This window comes from Chlorocebus sabaeus, chromosome 20 (genome assembly GCF_047675955.1).
Source record: "Chlorocebus sabaeus isolate Y175 chromosome 20, mChlSab1.0.hap1, whole genome shotgun sequence".
Classification (NCBI taxonomy): Eukaryota; Metazoa; Chordata; class Mammalia; order Primates; family Cercopithecidae; genus Chlorocebus; species Chlorocebus sabaeus.
Genome location: NC_132923.1, coordinates 97,571,204 through 97,598,134, shown reverse-complemented (window position 1 = coordinate 97,598,134; position 26,931 = coordinate 97,571,204). Strand labels below are relative to the sequence as shown.

Here is a 26,931-nt window from a genome sequence, read left to right as displayed (position 1 = left end):
AGAGACCGGTTGACCTGATCGTCTCTGGTGAGCCTAAGGAAACTGAGGCCAGAGCAGGAAAAAAATCACAGTTGGCAACAGAGCTTAGACTATAACTCAGAGGTTTTGATATCCAAGTGAGTGCTTTTAAGCTGATACTTTGATATGTTCTGTCAGCATATAATATATTGAGAAGAATTTGGATTTGATTTAGGAATTTGGAACCATGCTGCTTGGACACTTACATAACCTGATTTAAAACCTGATTCTACCAAAATTCCTCAAATTCCTTGAGGGCCATATGGGGTAGGACAGAAGAGAAAGTGGACAAAATTTCCTGCCACCTTCTAGATGTATGGTTTCTGACCAGTTAAACATCTGTTACAGAAAAGAATGACAAATATTTTGCTCATAATGATTGCCTTTTCTCCAGCAGTCCCATTTGTTTAGCTGTGTCTAGTACTTTGTAAAGAGTGCACAGTTTAGAGTGGATGAGGAGGTAGAGGGTTTCTGCAGGATTTCATCTTACAGTGAGAAATAATCTAAGAACATATTCTAGAGGGATTATGTCTTTTAAATTAGTAGCATCTTTTCGCATTTAACATTTGTGTTGGCTGTGCGTAAGATCTTCCAATGGAATCCACATTTTAAGTTCTGGTTGTGCAGCCCCAGAAAGCCACAAGACAGCGCTAACTGGCTTCCTCTGCTGTCTCCATGTTCTTCGCATCTTGATGTCCCTCTCCTACTTGCAGTTGCTCCTTTAGCCTTTTACTGCTTTCAGTTTTTCACTTAACAGTTTCTCACTAGCAAGTTTTGTGCATGGTCTTGATGTCTCTCTCTCTCCCCACCTACATGTTTACTTCTTAATGATTCTCTCCTGATCTTTTTACTGTCCTGAGTTCCTGGACTCCTTTCTTTAGGATTGTTACTGACTGAATTCAAATAGAAGAGTCTAAACAATGTCGATTTCAGTAATATTTTTCTCTACTCTATCCTGCAAAAATTGAGCAAAAAGTACACATGTACTATGAGAGAGAAAAGAGGGGTTTTGATTTAATTTCAGAGGTTTGTGAACTGTTGCATCTGCTTTGCCTCTAGTCACAGTATGCTTACTCCAGGGACAGTGGCAAAGCAAGACACTAACAGCAGAGTGGGCTGGTCCTTCTTTATACACAGAGACTTGCTTATTATACAGTTAACATATCTGCTATGGGTAGGAACCTTGACAAGGCTGATGTGTCATGAGTTTATCTCTATTTTTGAAGAACCCACAGATGATACTAAACCTATATAACTTACATAACTGTTATCATGGGGTCAAGCCACTGTATAACAATCAAAGATACATTTTTGAGAATAACTGATATTGTGTGTGTGTTTATTTCCTTTTTAGCACGAGGTAGAACTAACATTGAACTTAGAGAGAAATTCATCCTACCAGAGGGGGCATCCCAGGGAATGACCCCCTTCCGCTCACGGGGTCGAAGGTCCAAACCATCTTCCCGGGCAGCTTCCCCTACTCGTTCCAGCTCCAGTGCTAGTCAGAGTAACCACAGCTGTACATCCATGCCATCTTCTCCAGCCACCCCAGCCAGTGGAACCAAGGTACGTACTGATCTCCATTATGCCCTTCTTCCCGACTCCCACCCTCACAGATGTTCATTGTTCACAGTAGCCTCTGAAAGACTCCAGTGAGGAGAAGAAATAAAAATGAAAATGTTTTATTTTGTAAATAAAACATGAAAATACACAGACCAAGGCTGCCCTGTTCCTAGCAGTACACAGATACATGGCCTTTAAGATGACTCCAAAGGACATTTATTAAGATATGCACTCAGCCTGGTTATGTCAGAAATGTTTATTTCCTCATGTTCTCACTTTAAGTTTGAGCCCGTCCAGTGTTACTACTTTTGAAAATCCAGGCTAGACACAGTGGCTCATGCCTGTAATCCCAGGCTTTGGGAAGCTGTGGTGGGAGGATCCCTTGAGGCCAGAAGTTCAAGACCAGCGTGGGCAACATAGCAAGACCATCTCTACAAATTTCTAAATTTATCATCTCTAATTTTTAAATTTAGCCTAGCATGGTGGTGAGCACCTATAGTCCCAGCTACTCAGGAGGCTCAGGCAAGAGGATTGCTTGAGCCCAGAAATGCAAGACTGCAGTGAGCTATGAATGCACCACTGCACTCCAGCCTGGGCAACAGAGTAAGACTCTGTCTCTAAAAAATAAAAAAATAAAAAATGTAAGGGAAAAGGAAAGAAAATCCAGGCACTGGCTGTGCAGTGGAGCTAACAGCTAAGTTTGATGTTACGATGGGTTATGTATGAAGGATGTTAGTGCCTGCCTGGTCCTTCTCATCCTGATGGACCAACATGCATTTTATTTTGTTTTCTAGTTCTTTAAAATTTAGTATCTTCTATTTTTTTCTGTTCCCAATGTGCACCCTTTTTGTTCCTTTTTCAATTGTTCCCGTCCTTCCCTTTGGATTTCCGTTTCACAGACTTCACTTCAGTTCTCTCGCTGTTATGACAAACCCTGGTTGGTAAACAGTAAAGCTGGCACCCCTATCAGGGACAGCCATTCTCCTGACCTCCAGCTGCCCAGCCCCGAGGTAGAGTATGGCTTTGCTGACTGAGGACACAGTCAAGACAAGGCCCTCGCTAATGGACTTGACCAGCTCTTCTTCCTGACACGAATCCCTGCATTCTTCCATCTCTGTGGTGCTTGCTGTCACAGCTGATTCATCTAGTCCAGTGTTTTCAGGGGTTTCTAACTCGGATTCACCAAAATTGGAGAGAAATAAGAGATACCTGAAACTAGATTAATAACTTAATAACTTTATAACAATCTTGAGAATGATACTTGTTCAGAATGGTAAATGATGGTCATTCCTGGAGATTTGTTTATTGATATCATTTATAATCAGGCCTCTTGGAATCTCCAAATGTCAGATACTCAGACGAGTTATGAACACTTGAAATTCAACTATGGCGCATGTTCTACAATGTTCTATCTTTGCTTAGAACAGAAGACTGGTTGGCGCCACCCACCCTGAGACACATGTTCAGGGTAGTTGGTATTGCCACACCACACTGGTCCGAGGCATGGGTGCTGTCTCCTTCAGCCAAGCACAGCACCAGTGAACACTGCTCTGAGGCTCACATTCTAGCTTCTGAATTTCTTGGCCTAGGCACTTGAGTTTCTGTAGCCTTGATTTGAATACACATGCCAGCAATTAAGCATGTTCAAGTGCAGCCATTAAAATGCCTGAACGCTTTTGGAAGAGCAGTGTTTTAGAAATGAAACATGGACTAGTGGCTTGTCTGATAGCAGTGCAGTTTGCATTCCAGCTCCTACCGGGAAACATTGGATTCTTGTGCCTCAAAAGACAGTGTTGCCTTCAGTCTTGGAAAGCCTTAGCCAGGGAAACAAGGGGTGCACAAGAAGGCAATGGCTGTGAATGAGCCGCTGTTTAGAGGTTCATTTTACTCCAAGCTAAAACTCCAGTTCAGAAACGTATCTGGTTTAGAGTATGATCTGGGGACCTACTGCCACTAAACTCCTAGACTTACCCTGCTCATCTTGCTTTTCTTCTTTCCTTAATGGCTCCAGTTTCATAAAAATCTCAGAAGTTCTATTTTAAATTTTAGATGTTGAGGTACAAATTCTCATACAGTTCTAATAAATCAGGGCTTTTGTTCTGTCTTAAGGTTTTATTTTCTGTTTCATTTCATTTTGAGGCTTCATCTTTCCTTACTTACTGTGTTCTGTAGCCAGGCCATCTCCTGACTTGGAATTCTAGCCCGGGGTCTAGCTGTTGTCTTCCAGCAGCAGTGCTCAGGAACCTTACCTTCTGAAACTGGTGCTCTTCCTCCTATGTGGCCAGGAAAGTTTGTGCTTGAGTGTTAATCACTTTCTGTCGCTTATGCTTTTTCTTGATAAATTTAAGAAGTACAGCAAACACAATGAGATGGGTTGCTTTTCTCTTCTATTTGCATAAACGTCTTAAAGGTCCTGGAAAACAATTTGCATAATTGATTTCAAAGAAAAATTAGAATGGCATGCTGTAGCATGTGGCGTAAGTGGTTGTGTTTTCTTTTTTTTTGTTTGTTTTTTGTTTTTTGTTTTTTGTTTTTTAAAAAGTGAAGTAGAGACAAGGTCAAATAATGGATGTTTAAAACGTTTAAGGATCAGCCTGACCAACATGGCCAAACTCCATATCTACTAAAAATACAAAAATTAGCTGGATGTGGTGGAGGCGCTGGTTGTCCCAGCTACACGGGAGGCTGAGGCAGGAGATCACTGGAACCTGGGAGGCGGAGGTCGCAGTGAGCCAAGATTGTGCCACTGCACTCTAGCCTGGGCAACAGAGTGAGACTGCCTCAAAAAAAAAAAGAAAAAAACCCACACAGATTTAAGTCTGGACAAGGTGGCTCACCCCTGTAATCCCAATACTTTGTGAGGCTGAGGTGAGCAGATCACTTGAGCCCAGGAGTTCAGGACCACCCTGGGCAACATGGAGAAACCCTGTCTCTACAAAAAATACAAAAATAAGCCAGCCAGTAGGGAAGCTGAGGTGGGAGGATTGCTTGAGCCTGGGCGGTCAAGGCTGCAATGAGCTGTGAAGTATGCCACTGCGCTCCAGTCTGGGTGATGGAGGAAGACTCTGTCTCAAAACAAAAAAACAAACAAACAAACCCACACATTAAAAATATTATTTTTCCTGCAGTTAAGACTACTATCTAAAAAACCAAAAAACATCACTTAAATAGGAAACATAGCACCTGTTGGCAGCAGTGATAATAATATATAGCTCTTTTCCAGTTTGGGAAGTGCTTCTATATATCATTTATTTGTTCAAGAAGTTGTTATTGAGTTCCTCTTCTGTGCCAGACAATTTTACATGCTGAGGATGTGAGAGTGAACAAAACAAAGTCCCTGCTTTTATGAAGTTGATGCTTTAATGCAGGAGAGACAGGCAACGAACAAGTAATATCATACGTAAGACAGTGATGAGTACTGTGCAGAACACAGGAAGCAGGGGAGAGAATAGAAGTATACAAGCAGTGTTCTGAGTAGTGAGGCAAGACCTCTCTGCTAAGGTCATCCTTTCAATAGAGCCTCCGCAGGGAATGAGGGGGTCAGCTACACGTATCTGGGGTAGGCTTGGGGGGTAGTGATTGTGCAACAACAGTCCAGGCAAAATGAACAGCAAGGGGACAAGACTGGGGGACCCTCACTGGGCCATTGGTGAAACAGCAAGGAAGCCAGTGTGGCTGGGATGGACTGATGAGGAGTGTGGTAGAAATGAAGTCAGAGAGGCAGGATTTAATCCCTGATTTCCCAAGAGAGAAGCAAAGACAGATGTTAATTTCAACCAGTCCCGGAACCCAGACTCAAACCCAGGTCTCCAGGCTCTTCACGCACAGACCTGTTCCTGATGTCTCAGTCCCACAGTCATGTGCTTCTCATAGTTTATTTGATCCACGAGTTAGGTAATTTTATCTGCATTTTACCAATAAGGATAATGACTAAAAGATCTTACTAAAGTTACTGCACCTACTTAGTGTTAAGAGATTGGAGTAATACTTGAATCTCCATATCAAATAGGTGGGGCTAACACTCATTTCAAATTTTTAACCCCAAAATCTTGATACCTAGGATTATTCGAATTTCTTTTTCCTTTACTCATTCACCATAATCGTTTGTTGTAACTATTGTAATCTTACTGAGGATTTTTTTTTTCCATTTATAGTGGAAATTAGTAAAACAAAAGGTATTTGAAGACATTTTGAAACTTTTAATTGGAACATAAAACTTTTATTTTGGGAATTATCAAAATATATGACCTAGGATACTTTAAGAGAAATCTTTGTTTTCCTGGACTTTTAATTTGCTTTTCAACTGAGCAAATATAAGGAGGTGTATGGAGACCTTTGAAAGCTGAATTTCTAGCAAAGATTTTACCAAGTAAAATGTGACCTTTTTATTATTTTTTTTTAAGGTTATCTCATCATCAGGTAGCAAGTTGAAACGACCAACACCAACTTTTCATTCTAGTCGGACGTCCCTTGCTGGTGATACCAGCAATAGTTCTTCCCCGGCCTCCACAGGTGCCAAAACTAACCGGGCAGGTAAGTACCTGCCCCGTGACCTACAAGCCAGGCTGAGAATTTGGAAACAACAGCCTGTGTGGAATGTTTCACTGCTTCCAAGGAGCCGGTAATGAGAGTGGCACTTAGTGTGATGCCCAGAAAGACAGACGTGCAGATGCTCAAGTGACCTTTACTTTTTCTGTCATTACAACTGACTTTAAGCTTTCCTTCTGAGATGAGATGCTTCCACAGCCAAAAGCTGGGCCATGCATTCTCATCAGAAATGATCTCATTTGAGAGAATGTAAAAGGAAATGTGGGTCTTCCTCAGACACCAGTCCAGTGTTGGGATGAGCAGCTTGCTAGTAATGTTTCCAGCACGTCATACTTATTATGGCTGCTGTTGAACTGAGAAAGGCAGGGGAAGATCACATCTGTTCCCCTGCTACTGTTCCTCATGGGAACCTAGGAATCTGCCTTCATTTCCTGCTGGCTGCTTCCCCTCATTTGGCCTCTATCCATCCTGCCCATGGATTAGCCCAGCTGGCAGGCTCACCCACCTGTGCTGAGGTGGTTGAGCAACCCTGCTTGCCTCCACTTTGGGGGCATGGAAGGTGACAGTGCTGCTGATAGAAGTGGCTTTCTAATCCCTAGGAGACAGCTTCTCGAGTAGAATCACAAAGCTAGAAAAGGCCTCAGCAACTTCTGTATAGATGAGGAAACAGGGGTGCAGAAAGGCTGTGAGATTTGCTTAAGATCACACAGGATCAGAACCCTAGCCTCTGCTCACTTGTTCTTCCACCCCATGCCGTCTCTATAAGTCTGCTGTTTGATTCTTGAATTCCAGACCCTAAAAAGTCAGCCAGTCGCCCTGGGAGTCGGGCTGGGAGTCGAGCCGGGAGTCGAGCCAGCAGCCGGCGAGGAAGCGATGCCTCTGACTTTGACCTCTTAGAGACACAGTCTGCTTGTTCCGACACTTCAGAAAGCAGCGCTGCAGGGGGCCAAGGCAACTCCAGGAGAGGGCTAAACAAACCTTCCAAAATCCCAACCATGTCTAAGAAGACCACCACTGCCTCCCCCAGGACTCCAGGTCCCAAGCGATAACACTGTCCAAGCACCCCCAAGCCACTCTCCACTTTGAATCCTGCTCCGTACATTGGGTGTATATTTATTCTGAACGGGAGAAGTTATATTGTTAAAAGTGTAAAAGAATAATTGTGTTATGAAGCTGCCTTATTTTTTTTTCTTTTTGTAAGTTACTATTTTCATGTGAATATTTATGTAGATAAAATTTGCCTCCTGGTAACCCTGTAATGGATGGGGCCCAGAAATGAAATATTTGAGAAAAACAAGTGAAAAGGTCAAGATACAAATGTGTATTAAAAAAAAAAAAAAAAAAAAAAGCCTATTAATAGGGTTTCTGCGCGGTGCAGGGTTGTAAACCTGCTTTATCTTTTAGGATTATTCCTAAATGCATCTTCTTTATAAACTTGACTTGCTATCTCAGCAAGATAAATTATATTAAAAAAAATAAGAATCCTGCAGTGTTTAAGGAACTCTTTTTTTGTAAATCATAGACACCTCAATTAGCAAGAACTGAGGGGAGGGCACTTATTACTGCTTTTTCCATTGTTTAATGTTTTGTGATTTATAGCTAAAGAGAGGGAACCTCATCTAAGTAACATTTGCACATGATACAGCAAAAGGAGTTCATTGCAATACTGTCTTTGGATATTGTTTCAGTACTGGGTGTTTAAAGGACAAATGGCTGCTAGAATTCAGGGGTAAATGTACATGTTCAGAAAACGTCAGAACATTTGGGGTTTTAAACTTGATTTGTTGCTCCCTACCAGCCTAGACACCGATAACTCTTGTGTTCACCAGGACCCAGACCCTTGGCAAGGGATAGGCTTGTTGGTGACATTGTGAATTTCAAATTTGTTTTATCCACTTTTTTTGCTATTTATTTAAATGGTCGATCAACTTCCCACAAACTGAGGAATGAATTCCACGAGCCTGTTCTGAAAATGTGGACGTAAGACTAACACGTGCTCATCCTTTAATGGAGTTCACCAGCACACTTGTTAACCAGTCCCGTTTGCTTTCGTCTTTTTTTGTGCGTAATAAAGTCAACTGACCAAGTGACCATGAAGAGGGGCTGTCTGGGGCTCCTGTTTTTTAGCTGCTGTTCTTCAGCTCCGACCATGTTGCTGTGTGATTATCTCAATTGGTTTTAATTGAGGCAGAAACTGAAGCTCTACCAATGAACTGTTTAAAAACAAGACACACTTTTGTATTAAAATTGCTTGCAGTAACAAATATTTTGTATTTCCTGATTTTCTTTTCAAGCACTACGTTATCTATAAATGTTACCCTGGAGTATAATCATGTTATAGGTACTTAAATGCATTATACAAATCAAAATATCTTGACAGATAAATTGTAGAGCTTAATAGATTTTGTTTTCTTTCATCCTTGTTAATTTTGTTTAATATGGCTGGGCATGGTGGCTCACGCCCATAATCCCAGCACTATGGGGCGCCAAGGCAGGAGGATCACTTGAGTTCAGAATTTGAGACCAGGCTGGGAAACATAGTAAGACCTTGTATCTACTAAAACTAAAAAAACAATTAGGCATGGTGGCACATGCCTGTAGCCCCAACTACTAGGGAGGTTAAGGTGGGAGGATCACGTAAGCCATGATTGCACCACTGCTCTCCAGCCTGGGTGACACAGCAAGACCCTGTCTCAAAAAAAAAAAAAAACAGGATATTAACATGAACATGTAGGATATCTGTCCTACTTACATCATTAAACAAATAGCATTATGTAAAAAGATATTAGAAATCTTGGAGATCCTGGGTTCTGAGAGAATGGGGCCAATTTTTCATACTATGTCACAGTATGCTGAAATTTCTGGTTAAGTGGTAGAATTTCAGAGGTGGAAGCAAAATTGGTCATCATATCTAGCTCCTTTGTTTTACAGATGGAGAAACTGAGATGGGAAAGTAGAAGAGAAAGTGATTTCCCTGAGCTCACGAAATGAATAAATGACAGAAGTGAACCTTGAAGTTCTCCACTCCCTATTCAAGTCTGGCACTTCTGTTTCCTCCAGCCTCTAGACAGTTGGCTTTATAATAGAGCAGCCAAATGCTAACTTAGTAACAAGAAGAAAAGGGCTAGAGGCTTTAGAGGTAAAGGGGCTGAAACTCATGCCACCTGTGTTCTTGGTCATCAGGCCGCATTCCTTATGACATAGGCATTTGGTGAGGTCGATGCATGTTTGCCAAAGCTGTGAAGGCCAAATATCCTGATTAAAAGGAATTTGGAGCCTAATGGATTCTGAAGGAAGTGCTTACTCTGTTCTCCATAGAACTGAGGAACTTCAAGCTGCCGGGACTTTGTATAGGATAGTGTTTTCACTCTAATTTGCTTCCCCTTTTAGGCCTCTTGGCAGTAGAAGCATGCGAGACCAGCTTGACCTCCATCTTCCTAGATTCTGGACTATGGTACAGAATCTTAACAAGTAATTAAGGTTTTCTGGCAAAGTTCACCTGGCAGTGGCACCAACAAAAAGTGCATTTTTTTTTTCTTTTTTTTTTTTTTTTTTGAGATAGGGACTCACTCTGTTGCCCACTGGAGTGCAGTGGCACAGTCTCGGTCGACCGCAACCTCCACCTCCCAAGCTCAAACGATTCTCCTGCCTCAGCCTCCTGAGTAGCTGGAGTTACAGGCGTGCTCCACCATGCCTGGCTAAAGGTGCGTTTCCATTCAACAAATGCCTGCACACAAGAACATGTAGGAAATAACTAGATGCTAGGAAAAGGGTTAAAGTATAATCACAGTTCTGGGCCGGGTGTGGTGGCTCACACCTGTAATCCCAGCACTTTGGGAGGCTGAGGCGGGTGGATCACCTGAGGTCAGGTGACCAGCCTGGTCAAGGTGGTGAAACCCCATCTCTACTAAAAATACAAAAATTAGCCAGGTGTGGTGGTGGGCACCTGTAATCCCAGCTACTCGGGGGGCTGAGGCAGGACAATTGCTTGAATCTGGGAGGCAGAGGTTGCAGTGAGCCAAAATTGTGCCACTACACTCCAGCCTGGGTGACAAGAGTGAAACTCCGTCTCAAAAAAAAAAAAAAAAAAATTATATATATATATATGTAAAATCACAGTCCTGTGATAGAAATGGTAAATGAGGAAGGCAAATTTGGTGTCTGCTGGGGACTTGAATGATGCAATAACTAGCTCACGTTTTTTGAGTGCTTACTGTAAGCCAGTGGTTATGCTAAGTGCTCTATATACATTCTCACTGAATCTATGATCATTAGGCCCCTTTTCTTGATGAGACACTGAGCCTGAGAGGTTAAGATCACAGAGTTGCCAGGTGGCTAGGGAAAGCCCTTGTTTTGACACTACTTTCTCCAAGAAAGCTACCCCACCTCAGTTCCTTTCCAGTCCTAGTATTCTGGGATTCCACTCCCACATGGTCTGCTCCCACTTCACTTCCCTGCTCCTCTGCCCTTCCAGCCACTTTGTTGGCTCCTCTGTGGGAGCACAGCTTTCAATCTGCCTTGGGAAATTGCCGTGTTCACCAGCTGTCACCCCTGTTGCTGTGGGGGCTGCTCAGGGGCAGGGGCTTGTCCGCTCCATCTCTGGCTCAGGGCACAGCACAGAGCAGCTCACGGTGGTTGTTGCTGAACTGAATTGTGGGCAGAGGCCCTTGGAATGGCTAAAATCTGCTGTTTAGGTATATGGGAATGTGAAGCCCGTTGTTTAGAAAACACAGCTCTATCTCCACATCGTAAATTGAGAAATGATTTCTGTTATAAGAATCAGCCCAGCACTGGGCAGCTTGCAGTCTAGCTGGGAGCCCAGAATTGCACAAAACAAACCTGAGAATTGCACAGGCTGGATCTAGGGCCTCAACTGATGCGCAGTGGATTCAAAAGGGGCATGCAGAGAGGACAGTGAAGGGGGCGTGGGCAGGAGATTCCAAGACTCTGACCAAGATGACATGGGGACAAAGCCTTGTGGATTCAGCCTCCTAAACAGCTTTCTCTGCCCCTCCACCCCATCACCATTACAGGCTCATTGTCATTGTACCCACTCCCACATTTGATTACTCTACCTGCCTCCAACTGCAGGGCCCTGACTCCTGTCTCCCTCTGATCCATATTCTGCTCTGCTTCCATGCTCTGGTCTTGGGTACTTTCAACGGTTATTCTGCATTATCCTTAGCTCAGTATCCTTATGGGACAGTCCCAGTCTGCAGAGAAGCCCCAGCCTCTAGGCGGTGACATCCACGTCTGCTCTGCCTGGAGCCGGTGCAGGTGCCTCATGGGGGGCGCTCTGGGGACCGCGCAGAAAATTTACGGGCAGTGTGGAAATATACCTGTTGGGTTAAAGACAAACTAGGCATGTGTTTAAGCCACCAGCAAATGACTAGATTACTAATTTGATGTAGAAAATTTTATTGAGGTGATGACTTCAAAACGTGATTTTGAGGGCATTATACACTTGCTTCAAGGTTTAATCTTCAATCCACATGGGGGGGGCACCATAATCTCTGGTGCCCAGGGCCCTCGTCTAGCTCCTGTGAGGCCCTTTGCGGTTCCTCCCTTGCCAGCCCCTCCAGCCTTGGCCATTTGCCCCCTGGGCTCTCCAGGTTCCACTGCCCCCCTGCCCAAGCCCAACTCCACTGCTGTGTGACATGGCGTAAGTCCCTTAACTGCTGTGTGCCTCAGTTTCCTCATTTGTTAAAAGAGGAGGTTCCAGTGGTATGTACCCCCTAACGATGTGCGAGCATCACAGAAATGACACAGGACACACACTCAGAACATGCCTCGCGCGTGGAAAGTGCTGACTGTTACCATTATTAGGCTCCCCCCCGGGGTCTCAGGGCCTTGGCACAAGCTATTCCGTCTGCCTGAAGCACTTTCCTCCACTGACCTTTCCCAGCGCAGTCTAGGTGCCTTCTTCCGCAGCGCCTGAACCACACAGGAATAATTATGTAAGGCGAGAGCGTGCCCAGGGAAGAGCAGGGTGTGCAGAAAGAGACTGAGTCAGTCGAGACGTTTCCGCGGGGATCCTTCTACCAGGCCTGCACCGGGGCTGTGGCGACTAAGAAGACGTGCACAGGTGGCTCCCGAGTGTTCGGAAGGGGCCCCAGAGCCTCTGGCCCAGATGGAGGCAGGAAGCGGAGTCTCCTCTGCACAGCTGTATCAGTACCGGGGACGCAGGGCGCGCTGCGAGGGCTGGCGGGGGCGGCCCGCCTGGGACCCTGGCCGGGCTCACGCAGGAGCCAGGTGGGGGACGCATGGAGAAGCAGCCGAGCAGGTGCTGGGAAGGAGGCGTCCGCAGAAGCGCATGCAGGGGCCACGGGGAAAGCGCCAGGAGGCGGAGAGGGGCCGCGGTGGCCGGAACCCGGGTCGGCTACTGCGGGCAGAGGAACATGCCCCACCCCCGGGGCTTGGCTGGCACCGCCCGGCTCTCCAGATGGGGCTGCGGCCGCGTGTCGGGCCCGGTGACGACCCCCGCACACCACGGCAGGGCGGCCGGGTGGCACCACTGGCGAGACTGGGACGGCGCCGCAGCCTTAGGATCTGTGCGCCTAGGCCCGCGGCGGGAGCCACTACGGCCATGACCACGCTGACGCCCAGGCTGCAGACCCCTCGCCCGGACCACCTGCCAGCCACCCCGAGTTCGCACCTCCAGGTCGCCCCACCCGCGACACCGGCTGCCGCCCCAGGACCCTCGCGGGCGTGGCCTCCGCGCCCCGGCCCCGCCCCCGCGCCCCCATTGGTCAGTCCCGGGGGTAGGCGGGCACCACCGACGGCTGCGCCGGGGCTGGGACTCGCGGGAATCGCGCCGCTCGGGTCGCTGCTGGAGCTCGCCCGTCGACCCTGCGCTGTGCCGACCGCAGCCACAGCCGGACTGGTGGGCACGGCGGAGACAGACGGGTTGGCTGACAGTCCCAGTCCTCAGAGGAGCCCCGGCCTCGAGGCGGTGGCGTCGGCGTCCGCTTGTCCCGGAGCCGGGGCAGGTGCCGCCCGAGGGGCGCTCCAGGGACCGCGCTGAGGCCGCGTACGCCGCCCGCCGAGGCCGGCCCCCCGCTCGCCGTCGGGGCGTCCCCGGGCCCAGGGGCGGCCGCGGAGCCGATGCGCGCCAGCTGAGCGTCCCTGGCCCGCCATGACCGCGCTTCCCGGCCCGCTCTGGCTCCTGGGCCTGGCGTTGTGCGCGCTGGGCGGGGGCGGCCCCGGCCTGCGACCCCAGCCCGGCTGTTCCCAGCGACGTCTGGGCGCGCGCGAGCGCCGGGACGTGCAGCGCGAGATCCTGGCGGTGCTCGGGCTACCCGGGCGGCCCCGGCTCCGCGCGCCACCCGCCGCCTCCCGGCTGCCCGCGTCCGCGCCGCTCTTCATGCTGGACCTGTACCACGCCATGGCCGGCGACGACGACAAGGACGGCGCGCCCGCGGAGCGGCGCCTGGGCCGCGCCGACCTGATCATGAGCTTCGTCAACATGGGTGAGTGCGGCCGCCCGCGCGGGGACCCTCGGAGTAAACTGGCTGCAGGGGAGAGTGCGCGCATCCGCGGGCGGTGCCGGGCCCTGGCCGAACGGGGTGTCACAGACGGTGGACCCGAACCACAGGGGGATGGGACCGCTGTGATTAGGGAAAGTCTAAGGGTCATGGGGCCCCCTGGGCTGCGGGGTGGTCAGGACCAGGGTGGGGGGAACTGTGGACTCCCAGGCGCTGCCTTCACCCTGCCCCAAACACACCCAGGAGTAAGAATCAGGTGATGTCCTTGCCCACCTGGGCTGCCCCAGGCAGACAGCCTGGTCCTGGGGAGACAGGTGAGTAAACAGAGGCCGGGATGCTGTCACTGTGATAAAGGCAGTGCTGAGGAGAGGGACAAAGTTCAGAGTGGAAACCTGTGGTCACATCATCAGAGTGACCAGAGCTAACTCGTGTGCCCTGAGTCCCCAGCAGGCTCTTCCCTGTGCGGAGCCTGGGTGAGGTGCGGCTGTCAGGGGAGCGGCTGGGGAAGGAGCAGGCTCGGTTCAGTGGGGCAGAGACTGTGGCCTTGTCACCCTGGGCCCAACACCTCGGATGAGATCTGGTATAGGGTGAGTGTCCAGGCCTGTGGAATGGCCCAGTGGGCAGCTGGACCCACTTTGTTCTCCCAGGCAAAGCCTGGCTTTTCCTGTCTGCAAACATCTTGTCACACCCTGGAGCGATTTATTCCTTAAGATCTCAGAGATTTTTTTTCCAGTACTAAACTCTTTGGTCTATGGTCGTGTAGTTACTGTTGGTCGGGTCCCCCATCTGCTTTGCCTCCTGTCTGTGGCTAGTGACAGGCCAGGGTCTGGGGGCCAAGGACCACAGCTCAGCCCAAAGTAGGGGAGCTGTGGGGCTGAGAGGAGGGAGAGGGAACCTGCCCTGGCCGCCAGCCTCCCTCCACAGACAACATCATTAATTCTTCATCCTCACCACAACCCTGGTAACAGCCACTGTTTTCATCCCCATCTCCCAGCGCCATGCCTAGGACAGTGCAGCCTCGAAGCTGCTGAGCCAGGACAGCCAGAAAGCCTGACTGTCCATCCCGTGCTCAATGAGATGACATTTCTGTTGTCAGGTCAGGCTTTCAGGGTGCAGAGAGCTTTCTGAGGAGTCTGGGCTGAAGAACACAGGGGACTGAGCTGCAGCAGGTTTTGTGGGGCCGTCAGCCATTTGCTTCCTACACTAGGGCAGAAGAGGGCATGGCCAAGCCTCTGCTCCCTGAAACCCAAGAGCTGGTGGTGGAGGTGAGCAGCAGGAGACAGCCGTTCACCGTCGGTGAGCGCCCAGTGCCAGGCACAGGACTCCAGCCGGTGGGATCTGGATGCTGCCTTCCTAGTTAGAGGACAGGGTGGGGACGTGGGACAGAGGAGACCATCGTAAAGCTGGGACTGGGCCTCTGTCATCAGGACAGGCTGACACTGGGCTCAGGACCAAGAAGAGTTGTGGATGGAGTCGTCCAAGAATGTCCCCGGGGGAGTCGACCATCAGAATGAGTCACCACCCAGCCCATGTCCTACCTCCCCCGGCATCCCTTGGGTCAGGACATGCCCAGCCTGGTGGGGCTGTTGCTGGGAATTGGGCAGGGCCTACCCCTCTGTGTGACCTTAGGGAAGTTCCTCACCCTCTCAGCCTTGGTTGCTCCTTGTAAAATGAGGTGCCTGGTGATCTGTCCTCAGGGTTGTTGTGTGATTGGTAGAGGGACAGGAATGGAAAGCCTGTGCCACTCCCCTCAGGGTGAACCTGGACCTGGCCATTTTTAGCCTTCCAGCTGTAGCCCAGCCTTAGTGTGGAGGTGACAGGAACATCTCCACATGTCTTGTACACCTGAAACCCAGAAATGAACTCTAAAAACCCATCAAAGATGTTTGTACTTATTTTTAAAATGAAAAGTAGCATGTGAAATTTTTCTTTTTTTCTTTCTTTCTTTTGTTTTGTTTTGTTTTGTTTTGTTTTTTAAGAGGCAGGGTCTCGGCCGGGCGCGGTGGCTCAAGCCTGTAATCCCAGCACTTTGGGAGGCCGAGACGGGCGGATCACGAGGTCAGGAGATCGAGACCATCCTGGCTAACACGGTGAAACCCCGTCTCTACTAAAAAAATACAAAAAACTAGCCGGGCGAGGTGGCGGGCGCCTGTAGTCCCAGCTACTCGGGAGGCTGAGGCAGGAGAATGGCGGGAACCCGGGGGCGGAGCTTGCAGTGAACTGAGATCCGGCCACTGCACTCCAGCCTGGGCCACAGAGACAGACTCCGTCTCCAAAAAAAAAAAAAAAAAAAAAAAAGAGACAGGGTCTCACTCCATTCCCCAGGCTGGAGTGTAGTGGTGCGATTATAGCTCACTGTGGCCTCTAATTCCTGGGCTCAAGCAGTCCTCCTCCTTCAGCCTCCCCAGTAGCTAGGGCTACAGTTGCACACCACCACACCCAGATAATTTTAAAATATTTCTTGTAGAGATGGGGAGTCTCACTATATTGCCCAGGCTGGTCTTGAACTCCTGAACTCAAGCAATCCTCCCAACTCAGCCTCCCAAAGTGCTGGGATTACAGGCGAACTTTCACAGCCTTGCAATGCCTCATTTAATTGATGTGAGACTCTTTTGCCAGCCCTGTTTCATGGGCTCAGAGAGGTTACATGGCCAGCCCAGGGCCACACAGCACATCCGGTATGACATCCATGGCTGTAGATTCCAAATCCCAGCTTCCTCCCACCCCAGCTCTGGGCATTTTGTGCAGACCCGGGGCCTCCAGCGCTGCGGGATTAACAAGCAGGTCGTTGTTAGTGGAAGCCCAGGCTGCGGGTGGGCGTGGCCAGCTGTCAGAAGGGTTTCTTTATCCTGCTCTGCTAACTGCACTAGTAGAACTCTCTCAGGTAGAGTAGCTTTAACTGGTAATTACTGAGGCCGTGGAGTGGGTGGGGGCGGGTAGATACGTACCAGGATGCTGTCAGTGTTTGGAGGCCCCTGAAGGTTGGCAGCCCCAGAGCCACCACAGGATCTAATAGCAGGGTCGCTGTGGTGTCACCGCCCACACCCAGGCTCCCACACCTGCTCCCGCCAGCTCCCCCTCTCCTATCAGCCTCATCTGGCTCCTGAATAGCCAGGCCTGGTGCCCCTAGGGCCCAGCTGTTGATGGCAGCCTGTAGGACCCAGGGGGCGGGACTCTCACAGGCCTCCCACCATGGCTCAGGTCTCTGTGCAGAGCAGGTGCTTTAGGAAGGCAAGCCTGCGTCCTGATGTTCAGAGCATTGGGAGGCCGGGGCTGGGGTCAGAGCCGGGGCCCCGCCTGGCCTGTCATCCATATCAGCCTGTAGACCTGGGCTCTCTTGGGCAGGACAGTGATGGAGCAGTTGGATTCTGTCCCTGGTCTCTCTGCTCAGGGAGGGGAGAGCCCTGAACTGGGAGGCAGGACCCAGGTTCTTGTGCTGCCTGGGCCCGCCATTAACTCCTGCATGTCCTGGGCCACGGCCCTTCCCTTCCCTGAGCCTCTGCTTTCTCGTCCATTCAAGGTGATGGCATCAGAAAAGCAAGGTGCCTCCCATCCCTGACCCTGTGGCTCTGTGGCAGAGGCACCTTCTCATAACACCGCCATGCCTTGGCCCCAGTGCCTCAGGCCGGCCTGGCCCCTCCTGAGGGAGGAAGGATGGCAGGAAGGACCACCTCTGCACACTCCTTCTGAATCCTTCTCCACCCATGTCAGCGGAGAGGCAGGTGCCCATGTTCCAGATTGAGAAACTGAGGCATACACAGGACTAGCAGGCAGAAGTCCAGCCAGGATCAGAATGCAGGAGGCTTCACTTTCGTCCTGACCCCTTCCTGAACCAGACAGTTTTGCTCCTGTGGTCTCCAGTGGCCATGGACCGGGGTGTTGATGAACAGAGCCGTCTGGATTTGGGAGAAGCAGGACTGAGTGGGAATTCAGGACCTGGCCCGGTCCTGCTCTGCCCTGCCAGCCATGTGACCTGGAAGGGTGGCACCATCTCCGTGGGCCCCGGGGCCACTTCCTTTGTTTCTTTACTAGGGACCTCTTTCATTTTCCCGTTCATTCATTCAGCAAATAGTTCTGTAGCACCTACCAAGGATGAGGCACAGTTCTAGTCACTGGGGATATAACAGTGAAAAAAGTATCATGCCTGTAATCCCAGCACTTTGGGAGGCCGAAACGGGAGGATCACGAGGTCAGGAGATCGAGACTATCCTGGCTAACACGGTGAAACCCCGTCTCTACCAAAAATACAAAAAAAAATTAGCCGGGCGTGGTGGTGGGCATCTGTAGTCCCAGCTACTTGGGAGGCTGAGGCAGGAGAATGGCGTGAACCCGGGAGGCGGATCTTGCAGTGAGCCAAGATCGCGCCACTGCACTCCAGCCTGGGCGACAGAGAGAGATTCCATCTCAAAAAAAAAAAAAAAAAAACAATGAAAAAAGTAAAGTTCCTGTCCTCAGGGAGATGACTTTCTAGTGTGAGAGACACATAATACATACATGAGCCCTAAAGGTAATTAGGGCTCCTGGAAACAGGAGGGGCTGAACAATGGCGAGACGGACAGGGCTAGATTGGGGGTTTCTGACCTGAGACCCACACACACGGAATTTGCATCCTGACACCGACACCTGATCTCAGTGTGATCTGGGCTTTTCAGTCAACCTCCCCAAGCCTCAGTTTCTTCCTCTGTAAAATGGAGATACTCATCTTATGGGGCTGTTCCGGGCTTGTGTGAGATGATACCCAGCAATGCCCACGTGCCCAGAACCTCCGCATCTGTTCCGTCATTGGTATCTCACAATTGCCATCACATCTGTGTTTGAAAGAGAAGAGAATGAGGCTCAGAGCAGTTAGCTGGTTTTCCCAAGGCCACACAGCGGGTCGTCTCCCTGCAGCAGCTGCGTCCACCAGGTCCCAGCCTATCATTAGATGCAGTAAGTGCTGTCGAATTGAACTAAACGTGAATGTGTGTTGTAAGCTAAGAAGCCTGTTGTTAAAGTATTTTTATTTTGGGGGGATTTATAGAAATAATGCATGCTCATTCTACAAAATTCAGATTCTGCAGAGGCATGTAACTTGGGTGCCCCTGGGGAGCCCCATTCCTACCAGACAGCCCCTCCAGCATCTACTTTCTGATCTTCATTGCCATGGCCTGTTCTTTGAACTTCACATAAATGGAATCTTACAGTGCATACTCTTGAGTCTAGTCTTTGACTCAGCATACTTCTGTTTCCATTTTCCTCCATGTTGTTGTATCTGTAGTTCTTTCTTTCCTAACTGAGTTGTATTCCATTGCATGAATATACATGCCACAGTCCATCCATTGTTAGGGACATTCAGGTTGTTCTGAACACTTTTACCCACGTCCCTCTGTGGATATATTAAAGCGGGAATTTTAATCTTGCGTGTGCCATTTGGGAGCTGTGCGATGTTGAGCAGCTTGCTTCAAGTCCCTGAAACTCAGTTTCCACACCTTTGAGACAAGGTAAGTGAGCCAGCCTCGCGGGGTTGCATGCAGTGTAGCCAGCTGGAGGCTGACACACAGAAGGAACTTCACAAATGGGTGCTGACCGCGCCCCATTTCTGTACCATTGCTCATTGGGTAGCTCCTTCATAGAATACACTTACCTCCATTTTTGCTTGTGAAAACTCCACCCACTTTTAAATGAAGGTGGATCAGGGTTTCCAAAAATCTCTCTGCTCCTACCCCACAATCCCATAGGGACAGGCTCTTTCCAGGCAGAAGCCCCACCTGCCTTGCATGCACTTCTCTTAGGATTCTAGTCGCTTTCTGCCTGTGTGACCCAGGGGCACACCTAACCCCTCTTTCTCATACTTCTCAGCAGCCCCTGAACAACCTGAGAACACGACCAAGTCTGACTCTTCCCCGCCCCCGCCCCTGCCCCCCCACCCTTCGCCCCACCCCCCCACCCCTGTGGCAGGAAGTTGAGGGAAAGAGAAACCCAGCAGGAGGCAGGGAGAGCCAGGAGGAGCCTGGGCCTGGTCAGGTGGGACAGAGTGGGGCCGGCCCTCCCTGTCTGTGTGGGGGCCAACAATGGGTGTCACAGCTCCCTGGGCCCTCCCCTGGGACCCCGAGTCCCCGCAGGGCCCCGCCTGGAGGAAGGTGGCTTCACGGGCATTCTCGGGTGTCTGTTGACAGGAGGGCCTTGTTGACGGGTGACCCCCATCCCAATATGTCCCATTGAACTCCAGGGCCACTCGTTTCACACTGGCCCCAAGTGTGAACATCCACATCACGGGCCTCTAATCTGACACGGGCCTCTAATCTAACCCTGGAAACCCTCTGCTCCTCCTTGGCCTCAGTTTCCCCATCTCTGCAGGGTTGCCTGAAGGCCTTTCCAGCTCTGACCGAAGAATGTGCCCACCCCCTGCCTGCTGATGGGGGCTCCTCCGGGGTGAGGCACAGGGTGGGGAGGTGCACCCAGCCCCCCTCCTCCCGGAACCTCTTTCCCACAGGCAAGAGAGGATGTGTCACTGTGACCACTTCTTTCTGGAAAATTCCCACAGTTCAGTTCTTTCCTGGGATTTCACTGGAGGAATTGCATCTTTCTTGCTCACATCTCCTGGGATCTATTCTTGGCCTTGGCGGGCTTGATGTGGTGGTATGTGTGGGTGTTCCCTTTTAATTTGGGGTCCAGAGCTGTCTGAGGCCTGGACCGGTAATTATGAGAGCAGCACCGTTTATGGAAACAGCCCTTGAAGCCAGCCAGTGATGAGACCCGGCTGGAAATACCTCAGCATGGAGGCCTGGGCCTGCCTGGAGGCGGTGCTGAGATTTCTGGGTGGGAGAAGCCCCTTCAGGACGCAGAACCAACAGGTCATGAGTCCCGCCCTCCCTTGGCCTGCAGAGGCTGTGGGGCCCAAGTCTTGTTTTGGGTCTGAAATGGGGCACCCCCCAGCCTTTGCTGCCTGTGGGACAAGCCAGACCAGCCCAGCCCAGGCCCCCCAGGCTCTGGGGAGCCGCTGTCCACCCTCAGGGGCCAGGCCGGGAGAGGAGGCAGGTCCACAGCAATGGAAAATTCGGTGGCTTCTGATAGAGTCACACAGGGACATGGTAGTCACACCCGGACTGGCAGTGATACCCAGCCCAAAGGGCTCTGAGCCACTGTCCTGGGGACAAGAGGCCCTTGGGAAGAAGGCGCTGGGGCACCCCCGCTCTAGAGCCCTGGAACACAGCGGCCGATGAGCCGACATGCGAGTCTCCCGTATCCACCCACGTGGCTCCGTCCTGGGCCTCCAAGGGCTCGCTGTCCAGAGGAACAGCTGAACCAGAGACAGCAAGCCCTGGCATGGGGGCCGGGAGAGGCTGAAAGCCTGACCTGCCTGGGGTCTGAGGACTGGGAGGCTTCTCAGCCGGACTGAGAGGGACGGGGCCACCTGGGGAGAGCAGCTTCCAAGAGGGACTCTGCGGGAGGCGTCTGCAGGCAGAAGGCACAAGCCCGAGGGACAGATGGCAGGGCCAGCGCAGGGAGGGCCCTGGGACACTCTTCCTGTGGGCCCTTCGGGGCTGGGGAGGGTCTGAGGGGAGGTGGGACCAGTCACAGGCCACAAGATTCTGTTCTGAGCTGGAAGATGAGGGTGTCTTTTGAAGTCTCACTTTTTGGTCAGAAATAAGACAGATTTAGGTTGTCTGGGTGAGACTAAATTACCCAGGGCACAAAAATAGCCAGAGCCCTTGTTGATGTTGGGCTGAGGGTCGCAGAGTTTGCCATCTGGAGGCCTAGCCTGGAGTGGCTGGTGGCCATGCCCGGTGAAGGCCACCTCCTGCCCCCAGTGGCCTTTCCTGAAAGAGCAGGATCCGGAGGTTGCTTTATCAGAGGCTGGAGGAGGAGGCTGAGGGCTCTCTGATTGTTTATTTTCTCAGAGCCACGGTGAGGTGGTGCAGAAAGTAACCTTTTCTGCCTCCCATGTGCCTCTCCGTGGGGTGGCATTGTCTGTCCTGGATTCTGAGCCAAGCCCCCCAGCCAGTGTGTCTCAATGGAACTGGCTGTCACCAGTCCCTGTTGGCTGCAGAAAGCTCTACAGGCACACTGTGGCCCAAGTGACTTCTCACCTCCCAAGGTCATGGACTGTCACAACATTGGTTGGCAGCAACTGAAGTTTTGAAGTTCTTCCCAGGTCACAGGGCCTCTTTGAATTGCTGTGCTGAGTTCTTGGAGGCTAGAAACAGGATTTCTTGGAGACGGACTGGCCTTGCCTGTCACTGCAACCTCCTCTCATACACTTCAGCCCCCTGACCACTAGATTCCAGCCACACCAGCCTCCTTGATGTTTCTCGAACATGCAGGGCCTTTGTATCCACTGTTCCCTCTGCCTAGAAGGCCGTCCTCCTCTTCACACGACTGGTTCCTTCTCCCACAGTCGAGGGTATTTTCCCCTTACTTCCCAGGTTTTAGACTAATGAATGGATCCCTAGCACTTTTGAAAGGCAGTGTTTCTCCACTACTGACAATCTTGCCTCCCAGGAAACATTTGACAATATCTGGAGACCTTTTGAGTTGTGTAAATGGAGAGGGGAAGGGAGTGCTGCTGTCGGCTAAGGGGCGGAGGCCAGGGATGCTGCTAAACATCCTGCAGCACACAGAACAGCCCCTACAACAAAGAATTATCTGGCCCAAATTGTCAATGGTGCCACAACTGAGAAACCTGTTCAAGGTGACCCGTGTTTGATGGTGGTGATGATGATGGTCTCACCCTTTATTAGATACAAGGTTGTCTTATTCTGTCTTGTGTTGCTGTAACAGACTCCCTAAGACTGAGTAATTTACCAAAAAAAAAAAAAAAAAAAAAAAGAGAGAGAGGTTTATTTTATTTTATTTTATTTTTTTTGAGACAGAGTCTTGCTCTGTCACCCTGGCTGGAGTGCAATGGAACAATTTCAGCTTACTGCAACCTCTACCTCCTGGGTTCAAGGGGTTCTCCTGCCTCAGCCTCCCAAGTAGCTAGGACTACAGGTGCCCACCACCACACCTGGCTAATTTTTTGTATTTTTAGTAGAGACGGGATTTTACCACATTGGCCAGGCTGGTCTTGACCTCCTGACCTCAGGTGATCCACCCACCTCAGCCTTCCAAAGTGCTGGGATTACAGGTATAAGTCACCGTGCCCAGCTGAAATGCGGTTTATTTGGCATACAATTCTACTGGCTGAAAGGCTCAAGGCTAGGCAGCTGCATCTGGTGAGAGCCTCAGGCTACTTCAATTCATGGCAGAAAGTGGCAGGACAGTGGGTGTGTGCAAAGAGAGCAAGTGGTGAGAGGAAGCAAGAGAGCAAGCCAGACTTTTTAACAGCCTCCCCCGTCTAGGGAACTAATCCATTCCCCTGAGAGGGAGAACCCACCCACTGGCCCCCTCCACCATGGCATTAGTCTATGAGGGATTCACCCCCATGACCCAGACACCTCCCACTAGGTACTATCACCTCCCATCACAGCCACACTGGGGATTAAATTTCAACGTGAGTTTTGTCGGGGATAGGCCACATCCAAACTGTAGCAAGGGGTATATCATCCATACTGTTCACCTTGCTTTTTTCTTTTTCTTTTTTTGAGACAGAGTCTCCCCCTGGAGTGCCATGGTGCAATCACAGCTCACTGCAGTCTCAACCTCCCAGGCTCAAGCCGTCCTCCTACCTCAGCCTCCTGAATAGACTATAGGCAAAGTGCCATTGTGCCTGGCTAATTTTGTTGGTTTGTTTTGTTTTGAGACAGGGTCTCTTCTCACTCTGCCTCAAAACAAAGAGCTAAAGTGCAGTGACGTGATCTCAGCTCACTGCAACCTCTGATGCCTGGCTAATTCCAATTTTAAAAAATTTTCTAGAGACAGGGTCTCCCTGTGTTGTCCCAGACTGACCTTGAACTCCTGCCCTCAAGTGGTCCTCCTGCCTTGGCCTCCCAAAGTGATGGGGTTACAGGCGTGAGCCATCACAGCCAGCTGGGACGTTTTCTTAGAAGTACAGTTTCTGAGTCACAGCATGTATCATTTTGCTAGATTATTGCCAGATTTCCCACCCTAGGGATTGTGCCACTTTGCATTCCTGCCAGCAATGCCCAAAAGTGTTCAGGTCTGATCTTAGAGTATCTTACTCATGAGGCCTTCTCAAACATCACATCTAAAGAAACTCCACACTGGGCCGGGTGTAGTGACTCACATCTGTAATCCCAGCACTTTGGGAGGCCGAAGCAGGTGGATCACAAGGTCAGGAGTTCAAGACCAGCCTGGCCAAGATGGTGAAACCCTGTCTCTACTAAAAATACAAAAGTTAGCCGGGCTCAGTGACAGGCACTTGTAATCCCAGCTACTGGGGAGGCTGAGACAGGGGAATCGCTTGAACCCAGGCAGCAGAGGTTGCAGTGAGCTGAGATCACGCCACTGCACTTCAGTCTGGCCAACAGAGTGAGACTCTGTCTCAAAAAAAAGAAAAAAGAAAGAAAAGGAAACCCCACACTGGACTGGAATTGGAGGTGTCAGTATGACCTCAGATATTTACAAAATATATTTATAAAAACAGATACATACAGATGTGTGTTTTTGCACACATTAATGTACACACATACATATCCTAGCTTTGTCCACTAAAAGGGCCTAAAAGTATTGACACTCCAGGACAGTGAGCAGCCCAGTGCCCAAATCTTGTTTTCTAAATATCTCCCCTAAAAACAAAACAAAACAAAACAAAACAGAACTCCTTGCAGAAATGGCTGATTCCAGGGGTGGGGATGGGAACTCCCAGGATGCACCTAGAGCATCTCGTGGTGCCAGTTAGAAGTGCTCAGAAAAGGATGGTGGGGGTGGTCAGAAGGACACAGGAGCCAACCTGAAGGAGCTGCCAGTGGCCAAAACTGGAACAATTTGAGCAATGAAATAAATAACAACAGTATGGGATATAGCCCATATAATAAAATAAATAAATACCTTTGAATCCATAATGATATAAATAAATAATTAGGCTGGGCACAGTGGCTCACACCTGTAATCCCAGCACTTTGGGAGGCCAAGGTGGGCAGATCACCTGAGGTCAGGAATTCGAGACCAGCCTGACCAATACGGTTAAATCTTGTCTCTACTGAAAAAAATACAAAATTAGCCAGGCATAGTGGTGCACACCTGTAGTCCCAACTACTCAGGAGGCTGAGGCAGGAGAATAACTTGAACCTGGGAAGCAGAGGTTGCAGTGAGCCGAGATCATGCCATTGCACTCCAGCCTGGGCAACAGAGCAAGACTCTGTCTTAAATATTTAAATAAATAAATAAATGTAGAAGAAAGAACAAATCTTCCTTTAAAAAGAATTCCAATTAATACATGTACAAGGAAAGAAGGAAGTAGAAAATCACTATTCCAGCCTGGACAAAACAGCAAGACCCCATCTCTACAAAAAATACAAAAAATTAGCTAGGTGTGGTGGTGCATGACTGTAGTCCCAGCTACTCAACAGGCTGAGGTGGGAGGATCCCTTAAGCCCTGGGAGGTTGAGGTTGCAACACTGCACTGCAGCCTAGGTGACCAAGTGAGACCCTGTCTCAAAAAATGAAAAAGAAAGAAAATCACTATTGGCTCATGTCTATGATCCCAGCAAAGTGAGCCAGGAGTTCAAGACCAGCCTGGGCAACATAGTGAGAGTTCATCTCTACAAAAAAATTAGGCAGGCCAGGCATGGTGGTACTACGCTTACAGTCTTTTTTTTTTTTTTTAAAAAAAAAAAAAACAGAGTCTCTTTCTGTATCCCAGGCTGGAATGCAGTGGTGCAATCTTGGGTCACTGCAACCTCCACCTCCCAGGTTCAAGCGATTCCCCTGCCTCAGCCTCCTGAGTAGCTGGGACTACAGTCATGCGCCACCATGCCTGGCTAATTTCTTGTTTTTTAGTAGAGATGAGGTTTCACCATGTTGGCCAGTATGGCCTCAATCTCCTGACCTCGTGATCCACCTGCCTCAGCCTCCCAAAGTGCTGGGATTATAGGCAGGGACCACTGCGCCTGGCCTGCTTATAGTCTTAACTGCTCAGGAGGCTGACATGGGAGGATCACTTGAGTCTGGGAGGTTGTGGCTGCAGTAAGCCACAATCACACCACTGGACTCCAGCCTGGGCGGCAGAGTGAGACCCTGTCTCAAAAAACAAAACAAAACAAAAGTATTTTCCTCATGATATTTATTATTTACAAAATGAAAAATCGTGACATTACAGTGGAGAAACCTGGCAGACACCACAGTAACCAGGGAATCAAAGTTCATGCCACTAGTAATAAGACATATTGGTATCATGTTGTCCCATTTGATGCTCTGAGAAGGGCATATCACTTTGAAGGGGGCCTGTCCCTCCACACCTGTGGGTATTTCTCAAAAGGTGGAGATGAGAGACTGAGAAAAGAAATAAGACACAGAGAGACAAAGTATAGAGGAAGAAAAGTGGGCCGAGGGGACTGGTACTTAGCATACACAGGACCCGCAGCGGCACTGGTCTCTGAGTTCCCTCAGTATTTATTGATCACTATCTCTACCATCTTGGTGAGGGAAATGTGGCAGGACTATAGCATAATGGTGGGGAGAGGATCAGCAGGAAAACATGTGAGCAAAGGACTCTGTGTCATAAATAAGTTTAAGGAAAGGTGCTGGGCCTTGATGTGCACGTAGGCCAGATTTATGTTTGACTTTACACAAACATCTCAATGCAGTAAAGAGCAGTATTGCCGCCAGCATGTTCAGTCGGTATAGCATGAGACTCTTAATCTCTGGGTCATGGGTTCAAGCCCCATGTTGGGCGCCAGATGAAGGGGGCCTGCCCCTCCACACCTGTGGGTATTTCTCAAAAGGTGGAGATGAGAGACTGAGAAAAGAAATAAAACACAGAGACAAAGTATAGAGGAAGAAAAGTGGGCCCAGGGGACCAGAGCTGAGCATACAGAGGACCCATACTGGCACTGGTTCCGTCAGTATTTATTGATCACTATCTCTACCATCTTGGTGAGGGAAATGTGGCAGGACTATGGGGTAATGGTGGGGAGAGGGTCAGCAGGAAAACATGTGAGCAAAGGCCTCTGTGTCATAAATAAGTTTAAGGAAAGGTGTTGTGCCTTGATGTGCACGTAGGCCAGATTTATGTTTGACTTTACATAAACGCCCCAATGCAGTAAAGAGTGGTATTGCCGCCAGCATGTCTCACCTCCAGCCATGAGGCGATTTTCTCCTATCTCAGTAAGTAGAATGTACAGTCGAGTTTTACACGGAGACATTCCAATCCCAGGGACAAGCAGGAGACAGATGCCTTCCTCTTATCTCAACTTCAAAGAGGTCTTCCTCTTTCACT

At 49.7% G+C, this 26,931-nt stretch overlaps 2 protein-coding genes across 19 annotated transcripts in view; both read left to right on the top strand.

The window, feature by feature from the left end:
- Positions 1 to 8,393, top strand: part of MACF1 (microtubule actin crosslinking factor 1) — a 404,957-nt gene extending 396,564 nt beyond the window's left edge. For 12 of the 18 annotated variants that reach the window (XM_073007449.1, XM_073007456.1, XM_073007455.1 and 9 more), the window contains 4 exons: positions 1,373 to 1,584; positions 2,481 to 2,591; positions 5,985 to 6,114; positions 6,922 to 8,393. In XM_073007449.1, the coding sequence (XP_072863550.1) occupies positions 1,373 to 1,584; positions 2,481 to 2,591; positions 5,985 to 6,114; positions 6,922 to 7,178 (710 nt within the window). In that variant the 3' untranslated portion in view covers positions 7,179 to 8,393. The remainder of the gene's footprint in view (positions 1 to 1,372; positions 1,585 to 2,480; positions 2,592 to 5,984; positions 6,115 to 6,921) is intronic. The other 6 variants (XM_073007458.1, XM_073007460.1, XM_073007459.1 and 3 more) reach the window with 1 other exon arrangement.
- Positions 8,394 to 12,937: 4,544 nt separating this feature from the next.
- The window catches only part of LOC103225049 (bone morphogenetic protein 8B), a 32,545-nt gene continuing 18,551 nt past the window's right edge, over positions 12,938 to 26,931 (top strand). Inside the window, exon 1 of the mRNA XM_007979294.3 lies at positions 12,938 to 13,598. Within this exon, the coding sequence (XP_007977485.3) occupies positions 13,265 to 13,598 (334 nt within the window). The 5' untranslated portion in view covers positions 12,938 to 13,264. The remainder of the gene's footprint in view (positions 13,599 to 26,931) is intronic.